The 20,754-nt window shown below is 44.3% G+C and overlaps 1 protein-coding gene across 1 annotated transcript; it reads left to right on the forward strand.

The window, feature by feature from the left end:
• Nucleotides 1-5,067: 5,067 nt before the first annotated feature.
• CREG2 (cellular repressor of E1A stimulated genes 2) lies at nucleotides 5,068-19,935 on the forward strand. Its single transcript, XM_082759036.1, has 4 exons — nucleotides 5,068-5,117; nucleotides 6,277-6,446; nucleotides 16,370-16,483; nucleotides 19,691-19,935. Exons 2-4 carry the CDS (start codon nucleotides 6,286-6,288, stop codon nucleotides 19,836-19,838), a joined length of 423 nt encoding a protein of 140 aa, XP_082615162.1. The 5' UTR covers nucleotides 5,068-5,117; nucleotides 6,277-6,285; the 3' UTR covers nucleotides 19,839-19,935.
• The last annotated feature ends 819 nt before the right edge of the window (nucleotides 19,936-20,754 follow it).

Raw genomic sequence — 20,754 nt, forward strand, 5'->3', positions numbered from 1 at the left:
TTCAGTCTCAGAGAACACTGTGTTTTCCAGAACACGGAGCTGGACAAATGTTAATGGCACCAAGATTCATGAAGAAAATAACATTTTGGGGTGATCTTGCTATCGTTATTTTACGGCTTATAAACTAGGACCAGGACTGGAAATTAACTGTTAAAAAAAAAAAAAAAAAAAAAAAATCTTCATTAGTTGCAAAGAGTGTTGGAGAACACTTGCTTTTAAATATAAGATATGCTAAAACTAGGTCAGCAATGAAATTGGAGGGGTTAAAGAAGGCACAAAGAGGACAAAACAAGAATGATTTACGCACAGGTCATGGGCTGTTGGACAAAATAACAACTCACTTTGAAATGCAGTGTGATGACCTGTCCTGCCATACCACCTTAACTTCTAAAACAAGCTGAGCTGGATGCAGGGTATGACCAAGGGACTGCCAAACCACTGATGGCCAGAAATCAGGAGATAAACCAGTAGAAAGCTTACTCAATGTCTGTCCTGCTTCCTGTGCTCTTTCACTCTGCTGTGCATATGGGCTTTTTTATGGCCTCTGTGGCCATTGCAATGCTCTTACGCAGGTGACAGCAGACAAGGATCTGACCCGGGTTGTTTGTGTAAGTGATATGCCTATAAATAAATGTGTTGTTTTTTTACATATTTTGAACATGACACCAAGAACAGAGGAAGGCAGTTTAGAGTGAGGGACGAGGGTTGCCAGAGTAAGAAAGAATGGGTATAAAACCCAAAAAGGGGAGTAGCACAACTTGAGACGGTATGGAAGAGGGAAGGAGAAAGTAAAGGATTGGGAAAATGTAGGAAAAGCTTAGAGAGGAAAGACCCTGACAGCTAAGGGAACTGAAAGCCCCGGGTTCCAGCGGCCCATGTCAATACTGATGAAAAATGCAGCTGCCAAAAGCGTCTCCATCTCCTAGCACTTTGTTCACCTTACCATCTCTGTGGATCCCCTGAACGGATTCCTGTTGCAAAAGGGGTTGGCTTCTGTGACTTTGGATCACCTTCCCCTGCTCCCAGGCAGCCATCTGTCCCTGCTCCTGGCTAATCCCAGAACCCATCCTGTGGGGTATGCAAACCCTCAGTGGCGTCCCACAGCCAAGCTGCTGTTTCCTGGGCTGTGCGCCTGCTGCCTGACTTCCTGCACCGTGTATCGAGGGTGTAGCTTGTATTTTTTTCCCCTTTTCAGTCCTTTACCTCATGCAGCCTCTGCAGATCTCTCTGGCCTGGTGTCTCTCTTCAGCTCCCTTCCTCCACTCCATCCCCTGCCAACAACACCAACCTCCGTATCTTTTTCATCTTGTCCCACAAGGCATTTCTGTGCCTTCCATGCAGCCTGCTATGCTTGGGAAAAAAATCTGTTCATCGCACCTCCACCCGCATCTCATTGAAATTAGTGCTAAAAACTCACTTCTGCTGTGAAACCCTGGAAAAACGAGAGGGAGGACTGGTAACAGAAATCAGAAAAGAATCTCCCAACCTTGCCCTTGCATCAGCAGCAGCAATATGCGCCTGTGTCTCAGCAGATCTCTTCATGATCTTTCAGTCGTCACCTTCATTTTTCCTTTTCCTTCCCCATCTGTTTTTGGTCCCCCATCCCCAGTTCATGCTGAATATAAATTACGCTCCTCAGCAGAGACACCCTGTTTTTACATGTATTTTGAACAGCGCAGCATTTTTTTTTCTTTCTTTTTTTATATATATATTTTTCTTTTTTTAATTTGAAGCATGAAAATCATTGTTAATAATCTTGAAAACTGAACATATTCCAAGCTGGTGACGTCTCCCAAGGAAAACATTCTTTTTATATAAAAAAAAGTGCAGAGGGAGGGGAATGAGACGATGCAAGATTTAAACAAACTGGCTAAATGGGCAGTGTGGCCGGTTAAATGCTATACGGCCAAATGCAAGTAGCTTGAACTAAGAATTGTTGAAACTGATGGCACAAACAAAGATGCTCTGAGTGAACTGTAATCTGTAAAAGGGCAGCTCAGAGAGCATTGGCCTGATCTTTATTCCTTATCACAGAGCTTGCAGTTGCTTTCTCTCAGCACGAGCAGCATTTTTTCATCTAGAAAATCCCATTCTGCGCTTCTTCTCTTTGTTCACTTGTTACCAAATTAAAATCCTATTAAACTGCACACCTGCAGTGGGTTTATCTGCAGAGCACTGTGCTGTAGCTTTTAATCCAATTCCACGCCTCTGTACCATACAATATACGGCAAAGAGAGGCTGAGGGAACACTGCTTGTAGCTCTGCCGGCAGAGAGCGAATCAAACACTTTGATTTGCAAAAAAGGAAGGAAAAAAAAAAAAAGGAAATAATTAACTACTTCACTTCAATGAATGGTGGGTGTTCATCTGAGTGGTCTGAGTAATCCAGGATACAGAGATCAAGTAAAATCCTTAAGTGAAATGATCAAAAATAAGAGTAAAGTCCCTGCTCAAATTCAGTGGCAAAACTTCCAGATTTTAAGAAAGCCAAAATTTCAGCACAGAAAAGATATCCCTAGGATAGGGGAGAGATGGGACTGAGATTATTTGTTTTGGAAGAGAATAGACAGGGTTATAGCAGACACATATAGTGAGAATGATGTATCAAAAAGTAGTTATGTCTTCCTATCAGACCTTTGCCGCCCTACGGGGAAAACTACTGTATATCTCCTCCTGTTGGGTTAACACATGTAAAATTAGGTTGGGTATCTGAAAAAAAAAAAAAAAAAAAAAAAAGAAAAAGCAGAAGGTTCAGCAGGAAAGTAGAGAAAAGACTTTTATTTAATGAAGGGAGAGAAGGCTTTTTCATTAATTAAGGGAGAAACAATGATTTACGGTCCCTACAATCAAAACATTCATGTTTCTTTTCTAACTTTCAGGTCATCCAAGTGATTTGGAAGACAAAATAGCTAAAATTTTCATTAAGTTGGATCTTGCTGTTGGAAGGGAAGCAGTTACTAGTCAGAGACGGACAGAATTTTTCTTTTAGTTTTACCTCCCATGGTCAGGTAATTTTCAGAGAAAATCAGCCTGACTTTTGAAAATACTTTATAAGGATAGACCTTTCTTATTTCTGATATAATTTTAAGAAATCAGCCTGACTTTTGAAAATACTTTATAAGGATAGACCTTTCTTATTTCTGATATAATTTTAAGAAATACTATTTTAATTCTCTTAAAGTTAAGATCTTTTTCTGTAAATACTAAATGCAAAACTGTGCTAGTAAGATGGTTATTTTAAGTTGTCAAGTGATTTCGTTATTTGGGTTTATTTGAATAAAACTTCAGAATAAAAAGGTGAAATATGTGTTTTGTTTTTATTTCTTGTACTTATCAGTGTACTTATTGTTATCAGTGAAGCTGGAGACCCATGTGAAGTCATTGTGGTAAATTTATCTGGAAGCTGTGGAATAGATTAATGACCCTGGATCAATGCTGTTTTGTGTCTACAGTACATAGCCTAAAATTGATATTTATCACATATAGAATTCAGCACTGATTTCCACATCTTGAAAAAATCCTACTTTGCTTCCCAGTTCTGCAGGATACAAGAGTCAATATCTCAGGCATAATTGTATTAACTAAAATAAAATAGGTTGTGTATAACTTTATTGATTTGTTTATGTCAGAAACTAAGTTGTTTGAACTTGCTCTACAAGTAGAGTACAAGCAAAGAATCTCTACAAAGAAACCCTGAAATAAATTCACATGAAATAGTAAATATAGAGTATGAAATTCGTATTGCACCTGCAGCAGATTGCATGAGGAAATGGACTAATGGTCATGTGAAAAACAGCAGGGAATTGGGATTTAAAAAATATATATAAATTGGAGAGCATGTCTTCTTATTTCAAGAAGGGACAACTCCTTCGTTATTTTAAGAAGTGATGTTTCCTGAACTAGAGAAAAGCTCTCCTGAGGAGCTTATCAAGTTTTCACTCATTTTGTTTTCAGAAATCTTTATTTATTTCCTCCTTGCATCTACACTCCTCAGCTCAAGCACCGAAGTGGGAATCAATATATAAAAGAGTGGTATCACAGCACATGCAGTCAGGACCACGTGCTAAAGGCACAGTAGCAGCGTATTCAATTTTACTTGTAAGATTAAGTGTTTGGTGGTAAAATTATCCTCACTGGGAAAGTATCTTCACAATCTGAAAAATTAATTTCGGCCTTAAGGCCCATTATGCCTGTTTTCACTATTCCTTCAGGTTATTATGGTGAAGATAAAAATAATAATGAAAATAATAAACACGGGAAAAAAAAAAAAAAAGTTATAATGCTCAAAATTTCAGTCCATTTTTATTCAAGATTAGTTATGCGGCATCTTCTTTTTTTTAGGTTGGATGTTAGGAAGAACTTCTTCACCGAAAGGGTTGTTAGACATTGGAATGGGCTGCCCAGGGAAGTGGTGGAGTCACCATCCCTGGAGGTCTGTAAAAGACGTTTAGATGTAGAGCTTAGGGATATGGTTTAGTGGGGACTGTTAGCGTTAGGTCAGAGGTTGGACTCGATGATCTTGAGGTCTCTTCCAACCTAGAAATTCTGTGATTGTGAGGTGTGATTCTGAGGATCATGAGGTGATTGAGCAGCAGTTACTAACACAGACCTACCTGGTGACCTGTCCTCCACAGGTACAGACGGTGAGGTCTGATAGATGTACCTGGGAGCATTGCGAAAGGCAGAGTCTTCTGTGAGATCTGTTCCTCCCCATCTCCTGCTGAACCTGGACTCCTTCAATAATCTGCACTGGGATGGGTTGCCCAGGGAGGTGGTGGAGTCACCGTCCCTGGGGGTGTTCAAGGAGAGGTTGGACGTGGTGCTTGGGGACATGGCTTAGTGGGTGACATTGGTGGTGGGGGGTGGTTGGACCAGATGATCTTGGAGGGCTTTTCCAACCTTGGTGACTCTACGAACGCAATGAAGGGTTATGAGGACAGGTTTTAAGAGGAGGAGCTGTGGGATCAGAGCCTCCCCGCCTCGGCTCAGCTGCGAAGCGCCCGGGGCTGGGGGCCGCCCCCTCCGCCCCCTCCGCCCCCTCCGCCATGTTCTCGGCCGCGCTGCCGCTGCTTCCTCGCCCTCCACAACTCCTGGGGCTTCGTGGCCGCCCCCAGAAAGGTACGGGGCGAGGGGAGAGACCCCCGGGGCTGGGGAGCTGGGGGAGCCCGGGACCCGCACGGAGATGTCCGCCCTCCTCCTCCTCCTCCGCCTCCTCTGCCGGGCGCCCCCCAGCAGCCGGGGCTGGGGCTGGGACAGGTCTGTGAGGCGCCGGCGGGGAGCCCCTTCCAAATTAACCATTAATTAAAAAAAAAAAAAAAAACAAACAACAAACAACGAGGATTTTTAAGCAATGCGAGCATGTCCTGCGATACGACTGACAGCTGCTGCTTTTTCACCCGGTGGCTCTTAATGACAAACAGGTCTGTGGAGTTGCTGCGTGAGGCAGCTCCGTTACAACCTACAGCGCGCCCACCAGCACGCACGGGGACCACTCCTCAACACCAGGAGCTTCCCAGTTGTAGAGGCGTGTAAACATCAGCAGCCCAAGTAATAACAGCAGCCAGGGCTTTCTTATTAACTACTCATAATTTAATTTTGCTGTGAAGGATTTACCGGTTACATCGAATTAATATATTGGCTGATGATTTTACTATTTAACGTCTAATTGACCATGAAGACATACATGAAGACTTCAAAAATCATAATTCAGTAAGTATCTCTCCTTGTGATTTGTGACGGGATGAAAGGCATAGTAAAGAACATAAATCATTACAGAGGATATTAATGTTTGTCCCTGCCGGGTAAGGACATTTTTGCATGTGCTATATCCATCGTTGGCTATTTACACAACTCGGAGATTGGGAGGGAACTTGCTGAGGACTTGGCTCCTCGCTGTGTGGCAGGACAGGTTGGTGGCTGCCACCCCTCCCAGGGCTGAGGTTCCCAGGTGGCCGAGCTGGCGTGCAGTTTGACATGAAACACAATTCTGGCTGAAATGCCTTCCCCCCTCTCTTGGCAAACTGATGGAATCACATTCTGAATCGTGTCGAACGGGGGAGGCAAAGTTAGAGTAAAAAGCAGGCTGAATTGAGGCTAACTTCAGCTCTGTTTCCTTTTTGCTTTGAGAGAAGGTAGCAGCCCTTTTTTGGAGTAAATATTTATTGTTGCTGGTGGCATTTTGAACTTGGTAGTTCCTTTAAGCTCAGTGGAAACAAAAGTCTTCCCTATTGTGTCTTAGGACTTTGCAGATTTGCAGATGTGTCTTTGGATTTTGCAGATCCAAGGTATGCCCTTTGGGAACTGTTTGCTTATCAGCGATGGTCCTGTCAATAACAGCACTGGAATCCCTTTCTTTTACGTGACGCTGAAGGATAATGTTGTGGTGGATCTCCTGAAGTATCCTGTAGCTTCTCTGACCCTGCCAGAGGCGGATGGAAATTTTTGCAGGTAACGAAATGTTGTGTGTCCACTACTAGCTTTGGTGAGAACAAACACAGACCTCAGAATGAAACAGTGACAGCTTTATGCCAGGTCTCCACCTTCACTGTCCTGTTCTTATTTTTGTCTCTCACCATCAGCTACAGGCTCCTCTTGGGTTTGTTTTGCAGTAAGTTACCCAGTAAAACATCTTAAAGAAAAGCAGAAGTAGTAATAGATACCCAAGTAGTATCACCTAAGTATCAGCATCAACAGCTGGAGAGGCCTTCAACTTGCACGTTAGCATGCCCAAACTTTGATCTCTTTTTGGAGGTGTTGACATAAAACCTAGGTGTTGGAGATCCAATTACAGGCCACGGCGACCTGGTCAGTAAAGTCAGTAGAGTTTCAAGGGCTGTAGGAGTCAAGGTGAAGCAGACACCCTTGCTCTGCTGAGCAGCTCTGGAGGCCCTGCTGGTTGGCTTGGTGGGGCTGTAGCTCTCCAGGGTCGAGAAGAGGATCTTGTGTCACATGTGTAAAGTGTATGTATGGAAACTCGATGACCATACAGTTTTCCCTGCCATGCTTGTCTCCTTGGAAGAGACACGTCTGTGCCATGTGTTTGTTTGCAGTCAGACCTGCGGCAAGCGTGGCTGGGTCGGCCTCGTGTGAAGCGCTATTTCCAAAGGCCTCTTTACGTGACGAGGTAGGTGACACCGAAACTCTGTCAGACAGGACTCCGTTAGCAAAGCGGATCTTGGCTGATACTCCAAGGAAATAGGTAGAGGAACTGGTGAGTAGAGGCTGCCTCAGAAAGAAATGAGGCTGGAAGTGTTTACCCCAACTTAAGGTCCTCTTTTTGGGGGAAGAAAGTTTTGTCTTAAGAGCCGGATCCCAGACTTACGCCCAAGACAATCCCCAGCTGGGTCATCTCAACTTCCAAGCCTGCAAGCCGAGAAGAAAACTGGAAAAAAACAGTGAATAGTAAATGGAAGGCTCTCCCAGCGTCACCTCCAGTACGTACTCTTCATCACAGCACTTACTGAGGTAATTCAGCTCTGAGTGGATGAGAAGGTCAACAGAGTGGTGAAGCTAAGATGAGAAGGGTTCTGTTTGTTTATTAAAGTTATTTCATTAAATATTTTGAGTTAATCATTTCAAATCATAATTAAATTTATCAGGTCTTTAGTAAAGGGCTAATGGAGCTTATTCCTGCCTTCTGAGCTTCTTCACTTTTATCAAATAATGAGCAGAATATATACATTAGGTGCTTAAAATTGTGAGCTAAGCCCTGTGCCCTAGCACCTACGTGGATGTCCTGTTTTCAGAGGCTCAGAGCGGCTTCCATTGATGATGGCTGCTGGTGACGAGCACTTCTGGAAGTTAGACACCCATGTAGGCTCCAAAGAGTGGCCTTTCATCCCTGACTTTAAACATCTGCTTTAGAAAGTCTTTGCCTTTCACATTTTAGCAACACTGCTGCCTGATTTACCTGTTTGGGAAGAGCCAGTTCACCAACAAAATGAGTCATGACTTACAGACATATGAAAGTCAGACACATCACAACCTTTCAAGAATATTTATTCACTGTCTTCCTATTAAGCATCTATTAATTTCCCAAACAACTGCCAGGCAGCTAACCCCTGTATTGCCAAGACAGCTGAGGCCACACTAATTACCAGTGGCCACATCCCTGCGCTCCCTCCCTCCCTTGGACTGGTCACATGCTGCCTCCGTCCTTCTCTTCCATCAGCTCTGGGATTTGTCTGACCTCGAGTTCAAATATCAAGCTGAAGAGAATTAACCCAGTGATGGCAATCCCATTTTCTGCTGGTCCTTCTGCCTGTCCCATGCCTGGTGCTGCTCCCGGCCAGCCAGTCCCACCCCTCCTGTGGCCATCGAGGGGGCTGCTTTATCTCTAACCTACCAGAAACCTCTTCCTTTTTTTTTTTTTTTTTTCTGGATTAGGTTTCTGCTGGGTTAGCAACTTGCAGAAGCTCACCAAAAGCCAGAGGAGCACAAAGGAGAGGGGAGAGGAGAAGGTGAGGGAAAATAGGCCACCCCCCATTCCTGCATGTAACCGTACTCTAAATATTGAGCTCACCGCTGAACTGAGCACAGAGATGTGGAGTCAAATCACTGCTCTTTGCATTATTTATTTCATCATTACGTGCAGTTTGGTTTTAATTATTTCTGGAGTTCTTGCCTGCCACAGATGTTGGTTGGCATTAAGGGAGAAAATATCAGATAAAGAGAGTGAAAAGCTGGGGCATTTGGCGAGCTGCTGTTTGCATTTTTGATAGCTGGCAAAGCAAGAAGGCTTTGGGGCCGTCTCACAGTCAGCAAGCATGCAGGCACTGCGAGCTTAACTTTCTTCTTCCCTATGTAACCAGGGTCAGAAATGAGTTTACGTTTTAAGCTAGGAGAGCAACCTCACAGGGAACATCCACAGTGCGGGGTTTCATGTGGTGGCTTAGCTTTTGTCCAGCAGGTTTCTTTCTCTTTACTCAGGCGAAACGAGAGGCCAGACCTGTTATTCTGGCAGACCTCGGACTGTGCTAGGTATTAGGACAGCACCCGTGGAGATTTTGTCACAAAGGGAAGTGTCATTTATATTTTCTAATACCCGAATTTTCTCTGGGGCAAGGGCAACATTAATTGTTTTGGTTCCAAAATAAGCAGGCAAAATAGCTAAATGAATAACGCTCTACGTGAGAAAATTCGCGTCCTTGTATGCCAGCAATGAATTTGGCCCTGCAGCCTGCTTTCAGGTAGAATTTTATAAGAATTTCATTATTAACCTACCCTGGGTTGTAAGAATTAAAATAACTGAAAGCTGTTTGATGCCTGTAGTCAGTGCTCTTGGGAGCACTTGGCACTCTCCTGAAACATGCTTCTGACCTATTGCATACAGAAGAAATCTCTGGCCTTTAGAAAGAAAACACAGCTGACATTTCAATAGCCTTGTATCTAATCAAGTGGCCTGTGTGCCCGTACATCAGCTTGATATTAAGTTTATTTAGTAGCGAATTTCATTTGTTTTGTTTCAGCACATGCTCAAGTTTCAAACCTGGACAATAAATATTCCCCACTCGTGGGGCTGTGAGGAGTATAGGGCGGCCTTTTTGGTTTTCCAGCCTCAGTGTTTAATCAGCTGGAGAGAAAATTTGCAAAGCCCCAGCCAGTACAAAACTAACTTTTAATAACGAAAGAAAGAGAGCGGCGATGCATCGGGATAGGCAGCAGTTGCAGGACGTGATGCTGTGGCAGCTCCAGCCTGGGCTCCTCCTCTCTCACCCAGAGATTTCCATTTCCCACGGGGAGACGAGCTGTGCCTCGCTGCAGACACCCTCTGATGCGCGGCCTACAGAGAGGGTTAGTTAGCCACTGATCTGACGGCTGATAAATGGGTAACAGAGGCAAGAAAAATGAAATGGTTCAGGGCTATAAATAGACCGAGCTGGCATGCTTATGCCACATAAAAACTGAAAAGATTGAGTCCTATTCTTACGGATTTCAGAGGGAACAAGACCGAACCCTGCAGTAAAGAATAGAGGGGCGATTGTTCTGAATGGATTTCCCAACACACAAGCTGCTCAGAGGATCTCTCTTTCCAAGTAAGCTCCTGGGTCTGCCCCATTACAGTTCAGGCTGGAAAACAGGCAATTAATTTCAGGATGGATAAACCAAGGATGGATAAATCAAGGATGAGTAAAACAAGGAAATGTGGTGGTGTGCCTTCACGCAAGGAGAAACTACGCGTGCGGAAGACAACGGCTGAATCCAGACATCCGTCCCGCGTTTTTTGAGGAGTTGAGATCCACCTCCTGTTTCTGTGGCACAGACACGTTTCTATTCCTGGTATTTGTATTGGTCCTCTTTAGTCATATGCAAATAATTATGTCAGGAGCAGTTCCTGAAAAATCTGTATTTAAAAATTCAGGAAGATACCAAATTAGAAAGTCAAACACGAAACCTACTATCATCGTGACCCAATGCACACAATACAGCTCTAAATTACTGTTTTTTTTTATCCCTGTATGCTTAAATAACCAACTTCCCAAAATCCCTGTCTAGAGCACTAATATGTGTTTCTCTGAGTTTGCTTACAGAAATAGCTGATGCTGTGATTCTTTCTTTTTTCTTTTTTCCTGTGAATTGTCTGTGGTTAAACTATATAAAACCTTCCTGTCTCAAACATGCAGTTCAGCTAAAGAAATGAGTTGTTATTGTGAACAAAGATAGACAAAGAGACTGACTTGATGTAATAAATTATAATTAAAACAATCTAGAAATTATTATCTTCTAGGAACAGCAAAATGACCTAAAACTTTCAGACAGGTAGGCTGTGAAGACCGACTCCCTTCAGTGCAGAAGAGCCATTGTACCAGCACTCTTCAGTTCCCAAGGCAGCTCTTCCAAAAGCCAAGATGCCTTTTAACTCTCTTTGCTGGCTCTCAGACACGGCTGATAAAGATATTCTTGTCAAAGTCAGAGCAGGGCAGGGCGAAACTGCTCAGCCATATCCAGCTGAAGGCCAGCAACAGCTTTTCAGATTATGAAATTGCTTTCAGTGGAGATTTTGTTTGACGTCTGTGCCACGCAGATTAGCAGCAGCGATACGCGCTGTCTGCCTCAGAGACAGTTAGTGAGGAGACAATAAAATGAACGAGGAGGAAAACTGGCTTTTGAAAACTAATGACATTTAATAATCGAAATTATATGCGCTGTACAATAATTCTCAAAGGACATAACGTTTCTTCCATTCCTTCATATAAATGGATAAAAAAGGACAAAAAAAATATGTTGCCATAGTAGTTACTTTCTGGTTATTTCCTATTTTGGGGCACGAGGAACAGAGGTCCTTTACAGGGTGACAGAGTCCCTGCCTTGAGTCAGTGGCAGGCAGCAGGGCTCAGCCAGTCCCCACCTCCAAATGGCATGGCTTCGTATGGCCACGGGGCTACTGCTGCAGGAGAGGTGAGGGTGTGTGGACACCCATTGCCCTTACGCCACAGATGAGGTGCTTTAAAGTAGCAAGAGTAGAAATAGGGCTCTCTTCTTGGCTCCTGACTCTCCCTTTCTGCAATAGAGAAGGCTCTTTTACAACTTCTCTCTTCTTTCTGCTTAAAAGTAGAAAAGTAAAGTAACACTTTTTCATGGAAGGATGGAAGGTCCTGTCTCCTCAGGGGAGAGGAGGAGGAGGATGGCAGCTCCTCAGTGGGAAAAGCAAGCTGGGGAGGATGAGAGATTCCCATCCATACGTCTCTGCTTCCTCCACCAGTCCCTGGAGCACCACTGAGCCCCCCCACCTTCTTCCTAGCCATTCCTTCTCAGGGACACTTGATTCTCCTTATTGAATGATTCCTGAACTCTTCTTTTGCTTTTACTGCTGATCTGTGCCAGATCTGTTTCAGCTCACTAATGGACTGCAGAGGCCAAGGATGAAGATGAATACCCAGCGAAACCAGGGGACAGGGCATCGACAGTCAAAGCAGGGATCTAGAGATCTCAGCTGCAGAAGGGAGTCCTAACAGAGTCCCAACATCATCACCCTTGTGAGCCAATTTAACTGCATCAGCCTGAATTGTACGTTCATCGGATCTGCACTAAGATGGTTTTGGTGCAGGAACCTTCTAATTAAAATCTACGAGATGGCTGGTGTAATAAACAATCTAATGAGTAGGTGGCAGTCTTTACCCTGAACCGCTCTTGAACCATGACTCAGAAAGTGCAGAAGTGGTGAGCAGTAGAGTAAGCGGGGCGTGTTCATCAGCAGCATGCTCCCCATCACTGTCAGGAAACAAATTTCGCTTGGACACAGGCTTGTCCATAAGCTCAGTAAAGCTGGCACCTTGGTAAGATGGTACTTTGTAGGCCAGCTGCAGATGCCCAGAAGAGACAACTGCCCAGACTGGGTCAGACTTTGCATACGAAGTTTGCTCACCAAGCAGAGGAACGGAGGTGATCAATTCTCTCTTCACCAATCAGATGAATAATTAAGAGAAGCTCTCTTAATGCATCGTGTTCTTATAAAATGCATAAGCTGAATCCTCCTCCATTGTCATCTGGCTTCAGTTAACTTCTGCAACAAAGTGTATGTATTTCATATCAGCATAAATAAATAAATGTGTTCCCTATTGATTTGTCTCCTACAATGGTTCCCTACTTTCTCCTCCCCTCAGTTCACATCTTACCGTAGCCTTCATGAAATCCTCTCCAGGGCTACCGAGGACCTGATTCTCTTCCCAGGGCCTTAGAAGCCCTTGAGGGTTTCCTCCTCCATGCCCCCAAATTTTATGTAAAGCGATTTTTTCTGCACGCCTTCTTGTCCTTGTGCCAACCAAGACAAAATAAACCCAAGGACTGAGAGCTGAATATGTATTTATTTAGACAGAAGGCAAGAAATAACTAGTAAATGCATGACTAGACCTCTACAGATACGAAGGAGGAATATTTTAGTAAATACACCTATTTATCCCTGTAATGTCTTTAGTAAAAACATGAGCTATATCCCTTTACTCCTAGGAAACAAAGCCTGTGTTTAGGTTAGTTACATCAGTAGCACCAATGAAAATTCAAGACCTGTTCACAGTACAGTTAGAATTGAGTTAACTTTTAGAAGTAACTTTAGGGATCTTTGATGGTTTAGAAAGTATAAAAGTTATCACACGTTATTAAGGAAATCCTACGCCAGAAATGATGAAGAAACAGATTTATTTCAGAATATGAAGGGCTCCTTTGATAACGAAAATAGTAATGGTAATGTAAGATTAGAGTGCAAGGTCACTATTCTGAAAAAGAAAGCCCACGGTAAGAGCCAGTGCTAAATGCAAAGCCCACAAAGTAATAACACGGCGTACTAGATTCAAATGTATCGTCGTCCTTTGCTGAGCTCATCCAAAACTTCATCTTACAAGTAATTTGTTTGCCTTATTTCCCAGAAAAATAATCTTCTGTTGTGCAGAATTTGGTACAAATAACTTTTACTGGTAGTGACGGCATCGTGTGTGTCAATTAGCGTAACGCCCTGACTCACGAGAGGGTAACAGACAAAAAACTGCAAACACAAGGAGTCAGGAAAATAAATTAAATAATAAGATTTCAGATATGGCTGTATTGTCATCAGCTGAACATGTGGAGAGCAGATTGTGTTTTTTTTCCTGTAAATCAGGGAAGAGCCACATCTGACACTCCTGTCAGGTGAAAAACCTCTCAACAGCGGAAGGCAGCAACCACAACCCAAGAGCAGCGGTGCCAAGCCAATTGCCTACTCAAAAATCAGCAAGGATGCTTGTAGAATAAATGAGGACTTGCACAAAAAGATCAAGTAATTCTCATCTGAGGAGGTGTCAACCCAAAATGCCTCACCAAATGACCACACCCGAATTTATCTCCTTGATCCTCTCTGTGAAACGAAGACATCCTTTAATAACAACCCCTTTCTAGTTCCTCCCTGAAAGTAATTAGCACCATCCTGCCTAGGAGCTGTACCAGGCAAAGGTGGCTGCAGGTACTCGTGCTTCTCCCAGCTTTCAGTTGTTTATGGTGCTGTTATGCTCTGGAGGAAATGGTTTCGTACACAGAGATAAAGGGTTATCAGCTGAAAACAAGCGCCTGAACTGCAGCTTGGCGAGGGAGAAGTCCCCTTCCGTATTTGTAAGACTGATGAAGTACCGAGATTAAGCACGAAGCAGCAGTAGGTCAGGATGACTCAAATGGACTTTAAGACTGCACTGCCCTAGCTGCTGGACTTGCAGGTCCTGATCTGTGTGTGGGATCAGCTCACCCTTCTGCTGTGGGCGAGCTGATTCCCACGGAGAGTGCCTTTCAGTGGGCAGCGTATCCCGCTTCCAAAGGGGAGGACGCCACCTTCATCTGGAACCATAAAAAAGGGGCAGGTCTGCCCCTCCCCTGTGTCTCTGTGCAGGACAGGATCCTGCCCCCTTGGCATGAGCTCTAGGAATTAAACCTGGGGGAAAATTTTCCCTCTTTTTTATAAACTGGGTTACTTTTTTTTTGCCTCGAGGCACCCCAGAGAGTGGTACCCTGCAGCCGGCGCAGTGCCAGAGCCAGCTTTTACGTCAGGTCACCTTTAACCTGAAATGCCATAAGGTGCAGTCTTATCTGTAGCTTCATCAGGTCTTAAATGGCACCCTGTCCCCATCACACATGACCATCTCCTCCCTCATTTTAGTCATAATGATCCTGATATTTATTCTTGTTTTGACGGGTCGGTTGCCCGAGGGGTCACGCAGACCGAATGGCCCCGCAGCACCCAGATGAGAAGTGAGAGGGAGCACGGGTGTCACTGGGTCACGGAGCCACACTGCTCAGGACGGGACAGGCTGGGACCACTGTAAGCAGGATGTGAAACTTCATCGTCAGCATGCGGTGCGAGCTAGTGTTGATCTACAACACGCCAAGGCGGCCCTGTAGACAAGTTTCTACTGCAAATATACGCTGGGAGAATTAAACCCAGTGTCCGGGCAGGCAATGCGGATTTTCAGGTACTCAGAGCACCATTTGCTACTTCATAATAATAATAATAATAAAAAAATGTGCTGGAGAAAATCAGACCATTATTTATTGATGCGAACGAAAAGACTGAGCTTGATCCTTGGCGGCCGCCCTTCCTCCTGTGCAGAAAGCACAGTAGAGGAAAAAAAAGTATGAGTGGGGTTTGTCCAGGCATCATTACGCTGAGCACCACCTTCAGAGAACGGCAGCTCCAGACCGAACAGGATGCTGAAAAAACATCCCAGAGATGATGTGACTGCAAATGGCTCTTTGGAGCTCAGGCTACGGACTGTGCCAAGTGCTTACTGGGCATAGCCGAGTATCAATCAGCCTGTTGTATTTCCTTGCGTATTTCTGTTCCTGGTCCTATCTATAAAAGCAGACACTTTATCCAGTAAGCTACACGGTCTTTCATAACCATCTGTGGGGAATCTGCAGGTGTTAAATTAGCTGCAGGAGGATGCCCATATGTTTCCTGCATGCAATAGGCACATATTGAGAGTTAAAACAACCAAAAAAAAAGCCACTGCAGATTGCACACAGTTGAGGCTAAAGGGCTCAAGCAGAGATCTTTACGTAAAATTGCACACAGATGAGATGTAATTTACTGTGATTCGCTGCTTCAGATTAAAACACGGAGAACAAGAAATGCAATCTTTGTTTCCTAATGTAGTTTTCAGGGCTTATGTTCTTACGTGGGGACACAGTCCTGGGCAATGCTGAGCAGTCTCAATGTGCTGGCAAAGGACCTTGGGGCTGCTCAGCACGTCTCGGGATCAGGCCATTGCAGTCATTGCCTGAAACTTTTTTGCAATTTGTCAGTTTACTCATGATTTATATCATTGTATTGTAAACCTCGGAGTCAGCAGTTGTCCCACAGCTACTAATGGGAGTTATTTATTATTACTGTATAGAAAGAGCCAAAAAGCAACAAGTACCTATTCTGTCTCAGTTTGAAGGATGAAGGCAGTTGATTTTTTTTTTTTAATAGACTTTACTTGACTCTTTGTGTGTGTGTGTGAAGAAAAGCAATGTAAAGCAGTTGAAAAATGGGTAAAAATGAACAAGAACTGAGTTTCCAGGGTAGGCAGAAAGAAAAATTACATGCAAATACATATACACATACTTATTAATCATCTCACTAATTCTCTTCGGAATCCTGAATTCAGGGCTGTCCATAGGTCTGGAAAAAACTGTCATTTTCAGATTTTTAAATTATATATATTAATGCAGTTTTTAAGAGTATGAATTAAGATTAAGCAAATCTCTACAGTAGAGGTCTCTCAGGTATTTCTTCAGCAATCCCCCTGACTGTTACAGCTGAGTGTAGGAAAGACCTGCACGGTTTGAGAAAATACTGCCTCTTTTTGTATTTGTATATCTCAAAAGCGAAGAAGACAAGCTATTACATGAGCATTTTTCTCTGTGCACAGAAAAAATGTAGTCGATCCGGAGGATCCAAGGTGTGCCAGACTGACTCTCACAGGACAGATGGTCACGGTGCCTCCAGAGGAAACGGAATTTGCCAAGCAAGCAATGTTTTCTAGGTCTGTATGTGATATGCATATAGTATCGTACAGCCTGCAGTTTTGAGACAAATATATAGATGCAGCCACTTGGTACAGAAAACCTGAGAAGCAACAAGCCTGATCTTTACTTTGGGGCCACAGAGGATGTTGGCCTGGAACTACAGGCAGAGCTTCGCAAGCTCCTTTTAACTGTTGAGGTAATGAACTGTGGAAACACGGTTGGTAAATATTAAGACTGCAGTAGACCATGTGTTTTGTAATCGTGGCTGTAAGGAGAGATTCCATAAATACAGGGTGCATTGGTTAAGTGGGACACTACATGTAGAAATCCATCCCACCTCAGGACAAGTAGTACTCATTACCCGCAGCCCCTTAGCAAGAGACAGAGCAGCTACCTTTGGGCACTATGTCACACCCATTTGTAGGATGAAGCCTGTGGGCTTCAGTGAGGCCAGACCTCATGGTTTGGAAACAAAATTCATCAGCTCTCATCTCCTGGAAACTTTGCAATGTAGAAATGAGACAATTTGTAGCATGCTTCCCAGCGCTGCAGTTCTTGACACCTTCAACAGAGCTACACCAGAGAATAAATGAGCGTGCTGCCAGGGCAAGCCCAAGAGAAGAGGCAGAAATACAGGACGTGAAGGCTGTAGCAGACGGTAGCTTGAAGAGATTGTGCCCCACCTGCTAGCTGGTTTTATGACCTCTCCTGACATACCACCACAACTGCTACCGAAGCCATAACGTTTACAGAACACAGCCTCCTGTGAACAGATACAAGCACAACCCTAACACCATCCACTCCACACCCAGGGCGTGCCCCCACACCCTCCAGTGGGACCCGTTTTTATCAGTGTAACTAACAGGCATCAAAAGCCTGAACTTTAGCCGGGACGTGCACCTCCAACACTGGCTGACAGGGATGATCCTCCAGGCTGTACCCTGCCCAGTGAATCAAATACTGAGGGGAAACTGGGACGTGCTGGGAACCTGCATGGACCAGACATAATGTTCTCTCTGTCCTGCTGGGAGGGATCTGGGTGAACAGGTTTTAACGTGAACAACAGGGGCAATCCTGAGGGAACGAGGAAGCTGCAGACAAAATGGCGGGCCAACTCCATTGTGTACAGGCCCAGGTAATGGCGGTCCAGCACAGAAAGAGGGCTGCACCAAACAAAGATGTTCACAGGACAACCAAATGCAGTCCCCAGCTGCAATGTCCAGCGTCGATCTGTGTCGTGTCTGTAAGCAGCCTTTGCTTTTTTCAGATGCTCTGGAAGAAATAAATGTATACGCTGCAACTGTTGGAGGGAGCCCTCAGGGCAAAACCCCTGGGCAGCTGCCAAAGAGGCTGGGTGGTCACAGGGATGACAGTGGCCAACTGTGTGGAAGAGCAGACACTGCTGTTAGAGGCAAGTGGAGTGTTGAATAAAACCCTGAGCTAAACCACCCTCAATATAAGCCTTCAAGGCCGCCATCTCTGGTGGCCTCCATCTCTGGTGGACCACAGTCTTCTGGAGCCAAAGGGAGAGGAGCATCTGGGAACAGCTCAACAGAGAAATCGTATACCCAATGGGGGGTAATGTCAGTGCTTGCCTTTGCTCAAAAATATGCCAAAAAAATATCCTAAATTCTGTCAGCAACACCCCCTGAGATGCCCACAGGTGGCTCAAGAGATGCTGACAACGTGACAGAGAGTTACTGGAGCCTCTCCATCAATAGCAAAAAATGAGACCAGGGACAGATGGGTGTTGTATTGGCACACAAACCTTTTCTACAAACTTTGCAGAAATTGGATTATTACATGAGCCAGGGTCCACCAATGCCTCAGCAGCAGCTGCTCAGCCACTGAGGAGCAGAAGTGAGACTGACATGGTGGGATCACTGGCGTCAGCGGTGGCCAGAGCCATTTCCTGACACGGTAGCAGGTGCTCAGAAAGACATCTCAGAGTGGGAAATCCCCAAAGGTCATCAAATCAACTGCATCCTCTGCAGAGTCCTCTGCAGGGGGAGAGGACTTCCCCCTGCAACAAGTGGCCAGGTCGGGGTGGTCAGCAGGACGCTGAGCTGGGGCAGAGTCCAGCAAACACAGGAGCTGCTCCACCTTAGACTTCCAATAGCGGCCTCCAGACTATCTTGCTGTGGAGAAACTGTGGTTACAGAGAGATAGCAAAGGGCCAGCCCCCAGTTCAGCTGCACAGGAGATGCACCATTTGGCTACGCTCTGCCTCTACTGGCACACACTGAGCAGGGGGTTAAAAGCATGGTGGAAACACAAGGTGCCCCAAAGTTCATCGCCTTTGTAAGCAAGGAGGCAAAATCATCCAAAACCCGATCTCCTTGAGCACACAAAGACCAAGGCCTTGCTTCCAAACAGGACAAAGAAAGCCAACCTTTACACATTCACAGCGAAAGCCACCATCTCAACTCTGCAAGAAAATTTCCATGAGAAATGCAAAAAGACAGGGACCAGCATCCCCAGAGCCTACCCTCTCCAGAGCCTACAGGCAGTGACAGAGCTGCTATGTCAAGGCTTGAGTCTTCTCTGATGCCTTACCCAGTAATGGTCCCAGCTCTTGTGAACGCTGTGGCTCGAGCTGTTGTATCCAATCCATACACCACTGCTGAGCTCCCACAGCATCCTCTGCAGACGCACCTGCAGGGGCTTAGGGACCAGGCACTTCCAGCCAACACCACTGGTGGGGATGGTCTTGTTGAGCTAGTGGTAAGGAGAGGCCAAAGAAAAGAGACAGAAATACAGGATGAGAAGGCTCTAGCAGGTGATAGCTCGAAGGGGCCATGCTCTGTCTGATAGCTGGTTTTATTAATTCTCCTGACACACCATGACTGTTACCAAAGAGGTGATATTTACAGAACACAGTCTCCTTTGAACAGGTACAAACACGACCTTGACACATGTTCAGAGAATCTCCTCTAACTGTTTTTACCTACTGGAGACCAAACAACATCTGTCTTTAAAGAGGAGGTTCTGTGACAGGGGAAGATATTGTTCACTGACTGCCTTAAGCTGTAGTTCTTGCCAGACAGAGGTGTGGAACATCACCAACCTTATTTCAAGGCAAGGCAGAAAACATGACTGGTGGTGACTCTCAGATCTCAGGTTTCATTCTGGATGAGCACACTAGACTAAAGGAAAAAAAAAAAAAAAGCAGACTAGGCATGTAATTTGGCACATCTTTTATTTATTCTTTTTTGTCTTTCCAGGCACCCGGTGATAAGAAAGTGGCCTCATAGCTATGAGTGGTTCTTCATGAAAATGAACATTGAGCACATCTGGCTTCAGAGCTGGCATGAAGGAGTTTCTGCCGTTCCAGTAGAAGAGTACTTAAAAGCAGCTCCAAGTAAAGCTTGATTGAATGGGCTTTGAGAGAGAGATCTTCTGAGTTTCTTTTCCAAACACTGTTACAATTTCATGCTGGATGGTTACCTTACAGTGATTTTTTTTTTGTTTGTTTGTTTTCCACAAGGCTTCAAAATAGCTCTGTCTTACATGGAACAGAGTGAAAATAACTAAGAGAGACTTTCAAATTATAAGTGAGAGGTGGTACTGGCCCAACCCTGCAATGTACAAACACGTCATTTCAAGCAGGCAATATATCACCTTGAACACTGCTTAAAAATACTTTGTATCTGCTTGTTTGGGCTTTTTTTTTTTTTTTTTTTTTTTTCCTTTGCACCCAGTGGGAAGCTATAGTACGTGCTAACTATAATGTTCTGATTTACAGAAAAAACAAATTGCCTATTCAGAACCCTCTATGTATTGTGGAAGTATTATTGCTTCTTGGTCTCTCATTTTAGAAGTATTCTAAGCTAAACCAAATAGCTGCAACTTCAGATATTTAAGTTGGTAAAAATATTGTACTAGGGCTGTCCTCATTTGCCAACTTAAATTTTCTACATGTATTTTCCCTAATTATCTAATCTGGTATTTCGCTTGGAAATTGAGTCGAAAGGCTCCAAAGACTCTTTTTGTGGGAAAAATGCAAGCAGCTCAAAGAACACAGCTTCAGTATAACTTGTCTTTTACTGCCACAAAGCTGATTAAACATGTTAAGGGACAAAAACAAATCAGGCTCACAAGAATTATCGCAATACAACTATAAACATTCTTACTTAAAGAATTTAACTATAATTTAATGTTCTCAGCTAGCCCATTCCTGTTATGAGACACAAAAAGTATTTCAATAGCCTGTAGTCCTGATTTTTTTGCACCCCATCTCCAGCCACCACTTTATTTTTAACTCATTTGTGCAACTGACTTTTGTAAA

This window comes from Aythya marila (assembly GCF_965140915.1).
Source record: "Aythya marila genome assembly, chromosome: 1".
Classification (NCBI taxonomy): Eukaryota; Metazoa; Chordata; class Aves; order Anseriformes; family Anatidae; genus Aythya; species Aythya marila.

Coding starts and splice junctions, on each gene's coding strand:
- CREG2 (XM_082759036.1), top strand. CDS start 6,286: ATGCCCTTTGGGAACTGTTTGCTTATCAGCGATGGTCCTGTCAATAAC. Junction 6,447..16,369: donor GCGGATGGAAATTTTTGCAG/GTAACGAAATGT, acceptor CTCTGTGCACAG/AAAAAATGTAGTCGATCCGG. Junction 16,484..19,690: donor AAGCAAGCAATGTTTTCTAG/GTCTGTATGTGA, acceptor TTGTCTTTCCAG/GCACCCGGTGATAAGAAAGT.